Source organism: Triticum urartu, chromosome 4 (genome assembly GCF_003073215.2).
Source record: "Triticum urartu cultivar G1812 chromosome 4, Tu2.1, whole genome shotgun sequence".
In the NCBI taxonomy this organism is placed as follows: Eukaryota; Viridiplantae; Streptophyta; class Magnoliopsida; order Poales; family Poaceae; genus Triticum; species Triticum urartu.
In genome coordinates this window covers 610,567,004-610,580,894 of record NC_053025.1, presented here as the reverse complement: position 1 = coordinate 610,580,894, position 13,891 = coordinate 610,567,004, and the positions used below count along the sequence as shown (strand labels likewise).

General features: G+C 45.0%; 1 protein-coding gene across 1 annotated transcript; it reads left to right on the top strand.

The window, feature by feature from the left end:
• Positions 1 to 9,628: 9,628 nt before the first annotated feature.
• On the top strand, positions 9,629 to 11,138 carry LOC125554420 (F-box protein PP2-B1-like). Its single transcript, XM_048717983.1, has 4 exons — positions 9,629 to 9,941; positions 10,047 to 10,165; positions 10,279 to 10,679; positions 10,764 to 11,138. Exons 1-4 carry the CDS (start codon positions 9,636 to 9,638, stop codon positions 10,868 to 10,870), a joined length of 933 nt encoding a protein of 310 aa, XP_048573940.1. The 5' UTR covers positions 9,629 to 9,635; the 3' UTR covers positions 10,871 to 11,138.
• Positions 11,139 to 13,891: the final 2,753 nt, after the last annotated feature.

Genomic DNA, 13,891 nt, shown 5'->3' with positions numbered 1-13,891 from the left:
CGCTTTCAACCACGTTATCGACACTCTGGCCCTCATTGAACTGCCACTCCTCGATCGATAATTTACGTGGTCCAACAACCGATCCTCGCCTACTTTGGAAAAAATCGATCGTGCCTTCTTTAATCTCGCGTGGGCAGATGCTTTCCCTAATACCTCCCCGTCCTCTCTCACATGATTCACCCCTGACCACATTCCTCTACTCGTACACGTCACCAACAAGATTCCACGTTCCAACTTCTTCAAATTCGAGCCCAGTTGGCCCAATTTTTGCCCATGCAATGTTATCATCTCTAGGTGCTGCTCACCCTCGCCCTCCACTTCAACCAACTCGGCTGCTATCCTCGCCACAGTCCTCAAAAAATCAAGATCTAAACTGAAAGCTTGGGCTCGCTCCCATATACCCACCCCTCTCCGCGGATCACGCTGCAAAGCAGCCATCTCGGCCCTAGATCATGCAGAAGAACGCAGGCCCCTCTCGCAAATCGAGCTCCTCACTCGCAAGATCATCATCTCTCTTCTCAAATGCACCATCCAAGAGAAAATGATGTACTGGCGTTGGCGTGCCAAGGTTTCCCGGGCTATCTATGGTGGCAAAAACACAAAATTCTTTCACGTCTCCGCCTCACAACGCCTTAGAAAAAACAAAATCTTTACTCTCACTCACAATGGCCATGATTTCTCCTCTCATCACCAGACGGCCAAAATCCTCCGTGATTTCTTCGTATCCCTCATTGGTACGCATATCAATACGTCATGGGTGTTTGACCTCTCTCAGATCTACCCTAACCCTACCCCTGGCCTACATGTCTTGCATGACAACTTTTCGGAATCAGAAATAAAAACATCGTTCTTTCAAATGAACCCACTCCCCACGTTAAGCTAGTACTTGTTGTTGCACCAGGAGCTGTTATGCCAGGCGCAGTAGTATGGATATTTTGTACCCATTGAGCAAAGATAGGTAGGCCCGTCCTGGCCCAGATGCTTTTGGGCCTGCGTTTTACCGTAAATATTGGCCCACCGTTAAAAGCCTCGTTCTTCCTTTCTTCTCCCAATTTCATCAAGGCACTGCCGACACGAAACGTGTAAACTGGGCTCACATTGTTCTTCTTACTAAAAAGGATCTACCCACCTCCCCCGACGCTTTCCGGCCCATCTCGCTCCAAAATTGCCCAATGAAAGCAGTCGTCAAAGTGTTGACCACTCGTCTCAAGCCCTTCATCCCCTCGCTAGTTCATGCCAATCAGACAGGGTTCATACCAGGGAGGAATATCGCTAAGAATTACATATTCGCTGCCGACCTTATCAGCTCATGCCACACCAAGAAAAAGCCTACTATGGTTTTCAAGCTAGATTACCAGAAAGCCTCCGACTCCGTCGCTTGGCCTGCACTTGACAAGATCCTCCTAGCCCAGGGTTTCTCCCACCACTGGTAGAAAAAGGGCCTATAGTCCCGGTTCGTAAGGGCCTTTAGTCCCGGTTCCTGAACCGGGACTAAAGTGTCGGTACTAATGCCCCGACCCTTTAGTCCCGGTTCAATCCAGAACCGGGACTGATGGGCCTCCACGTGGGCAGTGCCGGCAGCCCAGGCAGGGGGGCCTTTGGTCCCGGTTGATGACATAAACCGGGACCAATAGGCTTCCACACGTCAGCATCTGGCTGGAGCTGAGGTTTTTCTTTTTTTAAAAAAAAAAGTGGCTGTTTTAGGGGTTTAGGGGGTTATTTTTAGGTTGTTATTAGCTAGCTAATAGAGAGAAGTGTCCTCTCTTATATCTTCATCCTTGGTTTACCTACGCTACTGCTATGTTCATTTCACCCGCAGATATATATATAATAACTCATGCATGCTCGCATCATACATCATCATATATAATAACAAGTCCTACTAATTAATCAAGCATCATCATACAACTTCTACTCGTTATTAATAATAAGTCATACGATCATCATCCTCATAGTCATCGAACCCAACCCTACATAATTGTTCTTAGCACATGATCATCAGTATTAGGTAGGACCTAAACACACTTAAGGTAAAATAGCATAAAACAATATAGACCCTGACTCTCCATTATGAAGAATGGAGATCATCCTGTCTCCAATTCTTGCGCCTCGCTTCCTTTTGCTTCCAAGAAGCTCCTTACGACTGTCCATACATTTTTTCCGTCCTTTGATTGTCATGTCTCCACTTCTTTTAGAAATCCGGTATGGACAGTTGAGATTCGTGGGATGACCTGGATATATGTTCAAAACACGAAGGCTGCCGCCATTCTGATACATCAAATGAGGCACACAATCCTCTGGGATTCTCTGTTGAAAAACATAGTAATAACTTCGTAGTTAGCAATGATGTACTAGTTTTAGAAGTATGCAAAAAGATGCACGGATGTCGTAATAGTAAAAAAAACTTACCAGGGTATCTCCATGGTAGTTACCGTAGTTCAACATGTGCACTAGTGGCACGTATTGACCATAATGTTGAGGAGTTCGATTGTAGATATTGTAATTCTCAAGATCATTACAAAATCCAACCAGATGAGTTTTCTCCTTGTAAGTTAACTCAGAGTCATCGGTGTAGTAAGTTCTATCTACCATCTTCTGCACATTCTTTGATACTTCAAAATAAGCTGTCAATGGAAATAAGCTGTCAACTATTTTGAAATGAACAATATAAATTAGTTAATAATTAACTATGTTTGAGAAACTCACATAGCGGTAGAACTGGAGGAGTATCAACAAGGACCCAAATGTCCATATTGTCTTGCTCTATTTCAGGATCACCAAGATCCATGGTGACAAGCATACCCTCATCAAAACCATACAATTTGCAAAATGCTTCCCAATTTTTGCAACCAAAATGAGTTACGCTCTCAACCAAAATGAATTTTCTTCGTTTCAAAATTTTCATGGTCTTCAAAATCCATCCTCTTCAAGACATAGCGTCTTGCATGGCATGGGATAAACTATACTCGAATTGTAAAAGATGAAAATTACACGTTGAAATAGTTGAAGTCATGCTTAATTATGAAAAAAAACACTTGTCGTCGTTGCGTACCATTTCAACTTCGAAGGTCTCCTCGAGCTTAATGCTGAAGCGCCGACCATCGTCCAGGTGAGGCCTGTCGCACTCACCTCGATTGTCGTGGCACTAGTCGCACTCCCCCGGGAGACTTTCGTCGTCCGATGATGACATTTCCTATACGTTCATAATTCAAATACTAAATTAGATCATTATTATTCAACTAATCATATGCATATGCCTTGCATAGTGCTCTCCAATTTGAGCATTCAATAAGAAAAATCAAATCACAAAATAAAGTAGTATTCAAATTAGGATGCCTTCAATTATAAGAAAAACTACATCATCTCCATGTGTCCGTACATCGAATATTATCACTAATACACGTCGAATACTATATATCATACATATCGCCAGTACAGCTAGAACCGTAGCGCCCGACGGGTATCGGCGCGGGCGGTGGACACCCAAAGGGAAGGAACCATCACAGGATCATAGCTCCAGTGAGATCCCTGAAGAACCTGCCAGGTATTCTCGAACCTGCCCTCCAACGCAACCATGTAGCGACGGACGTGCTCGTCCTCCTCGCTGACACGGTGACGTACCACCTCCGCGGTGTCCGGAAGCCTCGGCACCGTCACTGGCCCACGCGACCGCCCCCAAACAAGGATCGGGTCAACGACGGGCTGGCTCCTCACCAGGCTACGCCCCCCGGAAGGTAGCGCCTCCCAGTACCACCCCGGCGGAGCCCAGTCCCGGACATGGCCCATCTGGTCAAGCAGGTGTCGTCCACCGCCGACTCGACGACGAGGATGCGGGATAGGCATCGTCCACGTCGATGCGGGAATAATTGCTTTAACTAAAAAATAAACTAGTTCTATTAATTTTCTTGCTAAAAATAAACTACTTCTATAGTAAAATAAACCAGTTTTATTAAATCAACTAGTTCAACTACTAAGCACTTACTATAAATAGAATAATGTAGTACTTACTAAAAATAAACAAGTTTACCTAGTTCTAACTAATTCCATTAAACACTTTCTAAGTAGTACTAATTACTAAAAGTTAATTATCGGGGAGGGGGGTATGTCGACAACGACATACCCGATAACAGAAAATAAGAAGAGGAAGAAGAAGAAGAAAAAAGGAGAAGAAGAAAGGAAAAGGAGAAGAAAAAAAGAAAAAAAAGGAGAAGAAGAAGGAATAATAGAGGAGAACAAGAAGAATTCTTCTTCTTCTCCTCTATTCCTTCTTCTTCTCTTCTTTTTTTCTTCTTCTTTTTCATCTTCTTATTTATTTCTCCTGTTATTTCTCTCCTCTTCTTCTTCTCCTTCTTCCTCTTCTTATTTTCCTTTTTTCTCTCCTTCTTTTTCTTCTAAATTTGAACATATACATAAATGACTTTGATCATACATAACGTTCAGATTCCTACACAATATGAACATAATTACAACAGAAAAAAATAATAATAATTCTATGAACAAAATTACAACAAAAAAATCATAAAAATTCTATGAAAAAATTGACATATTATTTGCATATATATGAACACACAAACTTTTGCATATGCAACAATAATATCACCAAAAAAATGTATGAACAGAAAAAAATTCTAACTTTTGCATCTAAACTATACATCTAAATTAAGTACAACTAAATTAACTATACATCTAAATTAACTATACATCCTAACTATACAACTAAATTAACTATACATTCTAAATTAGGAAATTACGCAAGTCGGGGCGGCGATCGACGAGGAGGGGCACGACGTCGGCGGCGAGGAGGCAGGGGGCATGGGGCGGCGACGGCGACGGCGCGGTCGGGGGCGACGGCGACGGCGCGGTCGGGGGCGACGGCAGGGGCGGCGGACGGCGACGGTGAGGGGCACGACGTCGGCAGCGAGGAGGCAGGGGGCACGGGGCGGCGACGGCGACGGCGCGGTCGGGGGCGACGGCTGGGGCGGCGGACGGCGACGGTGAGGGGCACGGCGTCGGCGGCGAGGAGGCAGGGGGCACGGGGCGGCGACGGCGACGGCGCGGTCGGGGAGACGGCAGGGGCGGCGGACGGCGTTGGGGCAGCCTGGCGGCGTCGATGTGCTCGGCGTCGTCGGGGGCAACTGCGAGGGAAATGTGAAAATTTCCCAAGTCTTTGCTTATATAGCAAAGCCATTGGTACCGGTTCGTGGCACAAACCGGGACCAATGCACCCCTTTCGTCCCGGTTTGTGCCACGAACCGGGACCAAAGGCCACTTTTCGGCAGCCCAAAGGGCGGGAAGCGGCGGCCTTTAGTCCCGGTTGGTGCCACGAACCGGGACGAAAGGTTCCCTTTCATCCCGGTTGGTGCTACCAACCGGGACCAAAGGGCGTGTACTGGAACTGCCGCGGTGCGTTGGGATGTTTAGTCCCACCTCGCTAGCCGAGAGGGGCTCGGAGTGGTTTATAAGCCCTGCGGAGCCGACCACTTCGAGCTCCTCTCTACTGCAGGCTTACGGGCCTAAATCCACTCTCTGTGCCTGTGGGCCTACTGGGCCTACTGTGGGCCTGCATCCTGGCCCAACTAGCGGGTTTCTAGTCGTATGCAGGCTTTGGTGGCCCAGTAGGCGGCATTTTTTAAAAAAAAATCCAATTTTTTGTTTTTTACTAACAGCAAAATACTTACTAGTTTTTCAGTTATTATTTTTGGTTTTAGGTAATAAAAATTATAAACTTTTTGTTAGTGCCATTAATTTTCCAATTTGAATTATTTAAATTTGAATTCTTTGAAATTTATGTAAATCACTAGTTTGTAACAAAAGAAATATTTATGATAATTCTTTTTGCTATTAAAGTTTCTTTTTGCTTATAATGTTTTGAACAGAAAATACTTAGATAATTTATTCTTTGTTGCTTTATTTATTTTATTTTATTTCTACTTATAACAAAATACTTATTGTTAATATAAGTATTTTTTTCCAGATTTTTTATTTTGTTTTCTGCATTATTCATTTTCTTTTGTTTTTTGCTTTATTTTTTATTTTAGGTCACAAAATTTGTTTATGAATAGTTAAAATTTGAATTTTTTAAGATTTGTGTGAATCACTAGTTTATGAATAACTTTACTATTTGTGTGAAAACACTTTGTGTATTATATTTACTATGTACAATCTTTCTGCACAGAGATACCAAAAATTATAAACTTTCTGTTAGTGCCATTAGTTTTGAAATTAGAATAGTTAAAATTTGAATTCTTTAAAATTTGTGTGAATCTCAAGTTTGTGATTAACTTTAATAGTGCCATTAGTTTTCAAATTAGAATAGTTAAAATTTGAATTCTTTGAAATTTGTGTGAATCTCAAGTTTGTGATTAACTTTGCTAGTGCCACTAGTTTTCAAATTAGAATAGTCAAAATTTGAATTGTTTGAAATTTGTGTGAATCTCAAGTTTGTGATTAACTTTACTAGTGCCATTAGTTTTCAAATTAGAATAGTTAAAATTTGAATTCTTTGAAATTTGTGTGAATCTCAAGTTTGTGATTAACTTTACTAGTGCCATTAGTTTTCAAATTAGAATAGTTAAAATTTGAATTCTTTGAAATTTGTGTGAATCTCAAGTTTGTGATTAACTTTGCTAGTGCCACTAGTTTTCAAATTTGAATAGTTAAAATTTGAATTCTTTGAAATTTGTGTGAATCTCAAGTTTGTGATTAACTTTACTAGTGCCATTAGTTTTCAAATTAGAATAGTTAAAATTTGAATTCTTTGAAATTTGTGTGAATCACTAGTTTATGAATCACTAGTTTACTAAATTTGTGTGAAAACACTTTGTAGAATAGTTAAAATTGATTTTTGAGTCAATCTTTTTCCTTGCTATTTAATAGTAGGTGGCACTTTTTTTGTTTTGTACTGATTTCTTTTTTATTTTAGGTCACAAAAATTATAAACTTTCTGTTAGTGCCATTAGTTTTAAAATTTGAATAGTTTAAGTTTGAATTTTTCAAAATTTGTGTGAATCACTAGTTTATGAATAACTTTACAAATATTATAGGCATTTTTTTGTTTTTTGCTATTTATTTTTTCATTTCTACTTAGAACTAAATACTTATAGTTTTTTAGTGATTTCTTTTTTCTTTTAGGTCACAAAAAATAAAAACTTCTCTGTTAGTGAACATAGATGCACTTATAGAGAAAATTAAACATAAATTCATAATTCATTTCTATTTATGAATTTAGGTCCAATTTTCCTCTATAGGTGCATCTATTTTCACTTTGAGAGGAGCTCAACAACGCAGAGAGGGACGGGCTTGTAAGCAGGTGTGGGCGCCCTTCGGTTGGCGAGGTGGGACTAAACTCTAGGTGCAACGAGGGCGAACCCTTTAGTCCCGGTTCGTGGCACAAACCGGGACTAAAGGGGAGCCTGTGGTCCCGGTTCATTTCACGAACCAGGACCAATGGTGGTGGGCCAGGAGCCAAGCCCATTGGTCCCGGTTCGTCCCACCAACCGGGACCAAAAGGTCCAGACGAACCAGGACCAATGGCCCACGTGGCCCGGCCGGCCCCCTGGGCTCACGAACCGGGTCCAATGCCCCCATTGGTCCCGGTTCTAGATTGAACCGGGACTAATGGGCTGACCCGGCCTGGACCAAAGCCCTGTTTTCTACTAGTGCACATCTTCCGCAGCTGGATCCAGAACATCCTCATTATAGGCAAAACCACCATTCTTTTGAATGGTGTCCCAGGCAACTGGATAGACTGCAAAAATGGCCTATGGCAGGGCGACCCCATCTCCCCCTACCTCTTTCTCATCGTACCAGACCTGCTCCAACAACTTGTCGTCAGAAACACACACACCTCGCTCCACCACCCCATCTTCTCTCATCTCCCCCACCATCCTCTAGTACGCAGACGATACTCTGATCTTTGCCGCCGCCTCGCCTGATGCCGCTGCAACCCTAAAAGTAATCCTAACTAACTTCGCCAACGCCACTGGTTAACCATCAACTTCTCCAAAACCACGCTTGCAACCCTACACATAGATGACACTGCTGCTAACGACATCGCCCTTGCCATGGCCTGCTCACGCGCCTCCTTCCCCAAAACTTACCTTGGCCCCCCCTCTCCCCTACTAAACCTCCATCCAATGCCTTCGATCCCATCCTAGAACGCTCCCGCAATCTGCTGGCTGGCCGGCGCGCTAAGATGCTTGACAAAGGCGATCGCCTCATTCTTATCTCCGTAGTCCTAGACTCCCTACTTACCTACTTCATGTCAGTCTTCCGTTTCCCAAAAAAAGTTTTAAAAACCCTAGACTCCATTCGCAGAGCTTTATTTTGGGCAGATGACGAGTCAGTTTCAGGTTCTCAATGCCTTATTGCATGGAAAAACGTTTGCATTCCAAAAAAATACGATGGTTTAGGGCTCAAAAACTTGCATCTTCAGAATAATTGCCTGCTCATGAAATTTGTTGCCAAGGCCCTCACTTCCTCCTCCACCCCGTGGCTGGATTGGTTGGATCTTCAACACCCAAATGCTCTAGTCTCACCCCCACCCCAAAACTCCTTCCTCTGTCGTATCATTGCACAACAAATACCCACCCTACAGTCCATCTTCTTTGTCCTAACAAATAGTGGGACGCACGCTTACTTCTGGCACGACACTTGGCTCACCCCAACACCTCTAGCCCACACCTTCCCTCACTTATTCTCACACTCCACTCTTCCGCTGGTTAAGGTGGCTAATGTGCTGCGATACGGTTTAGAAGCTAACCTCCGTAACCGTCTCTCCCTCCTGGCAGAGCAAGAGCTTGTTGCGTTGTTGGCTGTTTTGCAGGATTTCGTCCCCTCGGCTGAGGAAGACCAAAGGTTTCTTCTACAAGGTCTTGCCTTCTCCACCAAGCATGCGTACAGCACACTCATGGCACGCCCGGACTGTGATCCTCTCGCCCCCCTCATTTGGCACTCTAAGGTTCCACGCAAGATAATTTTTTTTACCTGGCTCCTCTTCAAGGATCGACTCAACACCAGGGCCAACCTTGCCCACAAGCAGATCATCTTCACGGACATATGTCCTCGCTGTGCTATGCTACCCGAGGACTCCATGCACCTCTTCCTCACCTGCCCCCTTGCCAACCGAGTCTGGCAACGGCTGGGCATTATACCTCAAGTGGAGAGCATCATCGATCTCTGGGACGCTCCGATACCTCACCACCTGCCACACAAGACTTGGCCTTTTATACTCATGTCCCTCCTTTGGAAGATATGGGCTGCGCGTAATGACATGTTGTTTAGAAACATTGATCAACGTACTGTAATAACCCTTAGAGCTCTTATCTCTGACTTAGACCTTTGGTCACACCGTCTCATGGCAACATGTGACAAGGAGGACGTCTACTCGTGGCGTTCCTTCCTCTCTGCACGCTGCGCCGTGCCTTTGTAATTCTGTGCATGCTGCCTCGGCGGCTTTTGAGTAATATATTCAGGTGGGGAGCTCCCTCCCCCCCCCCGCGGTGATTCTAAAAGAAAGAAAATGAAATGTCACTATATATGACTCGTTCCGGCACCTGCACTGGCTACACTTGCTCGCTAATTGATTGGTCGTCTTATAGTAGGACCCCGAGCCGCCTTGAACAGGTCAAAGTTGGATGGAGTCCACCATGAAGCAGGCCAGGAAAGAATACGAAGAGCAAGTGAGTGGCGGAGTCCAGCGGATCCCGGAGGAATGCCTGGAGAAGGCCATCGGCCTGACCTCGCCGGCCGATGCCTGCCGCGCCTCCGCGGTGTCGGCCGCGTTTCGATCGGCGGCGGACTCGGACGCCGTGTGGGAGCGGTTCCTGCCGCCGGACTGCGACGCCATGCTGGAGCGAGCCGTCCACGTCGTAGACTCCTCCAAAAAAGATCTCTTCATGGAACTCAGCGACGAGCACGTCCTGCTCGATGACGGCAAAAGGGTGAGTGAGTGCTAAATTTCCTGACGGCAAAACGGCAACCGATCTGTTTCTTATTTTATTTTTGAACTAGCAATCAATCTGGCTAATTATGTATGCATGTGCTAGAGTTTTGGGCTCCATCGATCTACTGGAGCCAAGTGCTACATGCTGTCAGCAAGCGAGCTGGCAATCGCTTGGGGTAAAATCGATCTTTACTGGAGAGAGAGGTTGGACCCGGATTCAAGGTAATTCCACGCTTGCGTTTGCACATACAACAGTACCATTTAAATTTGAGGTTAGTTGGCTTGAGTTTGTTAAAATGTAAATTGTTGTGTTCATTTGTTGTTTGACAAGGTAGGTTCCCCATGGTCGCGGAGCTTATTTCGGTCTGCTGGTTCAGCATCTTCGGCGTGATCAATAGCAGGGAGCTCTCTCCCAGCACCCACTACGCGGCCTACCTCGTCTTCAAGCTTACTCACGATGCCTCTGGCCTCAGCTCCCGCAGTCAGATATCATACGTTGAGGTAGGCGGCCAAGTGGTGGGGAGCGCCCGCACGGCGTCTTTCCATCCATGCAACCGTGCTTCCTGCAGCGGCGCCGCCATCGAGGAGGCATCATCTTCAACGATGAGCAACAATTGCGCCGTGAATCAGCCGCATGAGCACAAGGAGGAGGACGAAGGAGGCATCGTGAGGTACCCGCGCGAGAGGGTCGACGGCTGGCTGGAGCTAGAAATGGGCGACTTCCACACCGGCACAGGTGATAAAAGATTTGTTGTTGTTTTGTCGCTCTTCCGGCGGCCTCTGCACCGAGTTGATGCACACGGTCAACAACGCAACGCAGGTGATGACGCGGGCGTGGATTTTCGCATGGAACTGCACGAGTTCGAGGAGCTGCAGTGGAAGAAGGGGCTCATCCTCGAAGGAATTGAGATAAGGCCTAAGAATTAATTAATATGATTACTATATCTCTGTATCATATACTCCTGTATAGGGATTGGAGTTGCTTAATTACCATGAAATTTATGTCTGGCTTTGGGTGATGAGCTATAATCGCATAGTTGTGCTGCTGAAAATACACTTGATATGGTGTGTAATTAAATAATCTGCCTCCTAGGTCAGGAGCCGATAGGCAGCAACAAATTTGGTGTGTGTAATTCAAATGGAATTATCTGGCTGTAATTAACTGCAAGGAATTGAACACTGCCGTTCATGTTTCCATCCGTAATACTACTACACAATCGCTTAGCGAGGAGGTATTATCATGGTGCTATGGCACTTGGAAACTGAACCCATACATCGGGGACAAACAGGAATATTGCGGTGTCCCTTTGCTTCAGCTAGCACACCATTTGTTTATTTTGATGAACACTTAATTTCTATTATCATCATATTACGGATAACACTGAGATATATTCCATTATTATATATCAAAATACAACGGTAAACATGGATGCATATTTACCTGAATTGAAAAAAAAATATTAGAAAAATAAAATATTTCCGAAACGTTTTTGGAACAGACATGGGCTAGCACTATGCATGTGTGTAAAGTTTGCGACAAAATGACTTCCATCATATTCAAGACAAATTTAAAACAAAACCGATACAATATAAAAATTAATATTCTTGTTTTTAAATCCTGCATATTTTCGAGATTTTCACGGAATTCATTTTGTCGTGAAACTTTACGCTTGAGTATAACACTAGAACACATTTATTACAAAAATGTTTCAGAAATATTTAGCTCTTCCTGATATTTAAATATATATTTTTTTGCTAAATCGGATACGCGTACACCCATATCCCCAAAACCCACACCGATAATCTGCTTTGTACATTAGCTTCCCTGCCGATAGGCAGGCAGCAACAGATCATCTGATGACTGTTCAAAAAAAAAATCATCTGATGTGTGTCGAATCAATATCGCTCACACCACCCATAGTGCTGCCATAGGCTTCAGTTCAATCGATCCTGCTACAGGGAATAGGCACTCTATTTTTTCCTTTTCCTTTTTCCCCTTCAGCTTCTTAGACCCCTTATTTATTTTGTTATCCTTTGACTTCGTGCCCTTATTTTGATTAATTGTAAAGGTTATATTATCTTTGGGGGTAACACATATCTATAATACATAAATAGTTGATCCCCATTAAGTCTAATTCTCTCAACATGCAGCCCTCCACATCATCAAATGCGCCACATCATCATCCACTAAAACTATTTTGTAGCACATGCATACCCCAATTTAATTGTTTCGTATCTCCAATAGTCCAACGTACATTCATATTCTTTGTTCACATAGAATTACTTCCGAAAATAATAGCTTTTGATTTAGATCATTTCATGCATATAGAATGTATCCAAAATTAATCTTCAAAATCCCACAGCAACGCGCGGGGAAGTCACCTAGTATTAGAGGTACTAGGTAACACATATATTAGCTGTATTTCTTTTGCTCTCTACCACTCAATCACCATGTGCACCGTTTCATCTTCGTTACCCATCATGCAAATACCCCAAGTGGATATTAAACATGTCCAATATAAGAAGCTCTCATCTACTTCCGTGGCTGAAAGTATCCCTAATCCCAGGCGACCTAGTGGCCATCTAGATCACCGTGGGGCGCCGCCGCCCTGGGGATCACCGGATGCGGATCTCCTCTAGGCGACTGACTCACCTTGACGCCGGGCTGGACAGCATCAACGGCGTCCGGGTCTGGATCTCGTTTTTCTTGCCTACAGCCGGCAGAGGGGGAAGATGCGCCCATGGTTGACGAGGCATCTTGGGTGACGCGACGGCACAAGTCCGATGAGGAGCTTGCCGAAGAGTTTTGGGCGGACATCGGCTACCCGACACCGGCGTCAAGGGTGTGGGAGCGACCTTCATCTCGACGTGCAGGTGATCATGTGAGCAGGTCTGAGACTGAAGGAGTTTCACATGCCGAGAAGGATGGGGAGAAACGCATTTCGATCGGGCCAGTGAGTTCATCCACGGCGTCGGCGAACGATGGACGAGGTGTTGTCGGGGTGCGGGCGACGTCTAGGGTTTTGGTCAAGCCTTGGATCGGCCCCATCCCACCTCCTCGGGTGTCTCCTCCTCGAAGGATTGGCGATGTCATGCCGCACGCCTGCCTTGGTGCGGTGGCGGCCTCGTCCAGGCTCAGAGTGCCAATGACGCCGCGGCCACAGGCGCTTGGGCGGGGATCCTCGACGACTGAAACTCGAACGCCTGATCCGTTCCTCACGGCGGGTCCAGACCCTAATCCTGGTATGGCTGATCCTGGGCATCCATAATGTATGGTTAATCTCAACCGTTGGCTTTGGCATTTGTGGAACAGGAATACACAGGGAGGGAACCCTAATCTCTCTTGTTCTTTCGTGGCCGCCGTCCGCTCTCCGGCTATGATGTGCGGTGAAGCGGCCGCACCGACCGGCCTCAGCTCCAGCCACCACGGCCGCCCGAGCCCCGCCACTTCTCAGCCGGTCACATCGAGTGGGATCTTTGGGTGCGAAACTTTTTCTTCACGTGTGTCCCTTTGCGCCGTAACCATGGACAATCTTTATCATTTAACTGGATGCTCGGGTCAACATTCATTGTGAAGGGAGCAATTTCATGAAACTTTTCATAATCTTCTGACATGTCTGTCTGGTCATCCACTCCCACGATGTTTCTTTTCCCTAAAAGAACTATGTGGCGCTTTGGCTCATCGTATGATGTATTCGCTTCCTTATCTTTTCTTTTTCTCGACTTGGTAGATATGCCATTCACATAGAAAACATGCGCCACATTATTGACTAGGGCGAATGGTTCGTCCGCGTATGCAAGATTGTTGAGATCCACTGTTGTCATTCCGTACTGCGGGTCTTCCTTTACGCCGCCTCCTATCAGATTGACCATTTGCATCGAAACAAAGGAACCTTCAAATCACTTCCATAGCCAAGTTCCCATATCTCCTCTATGTAACCATAATAT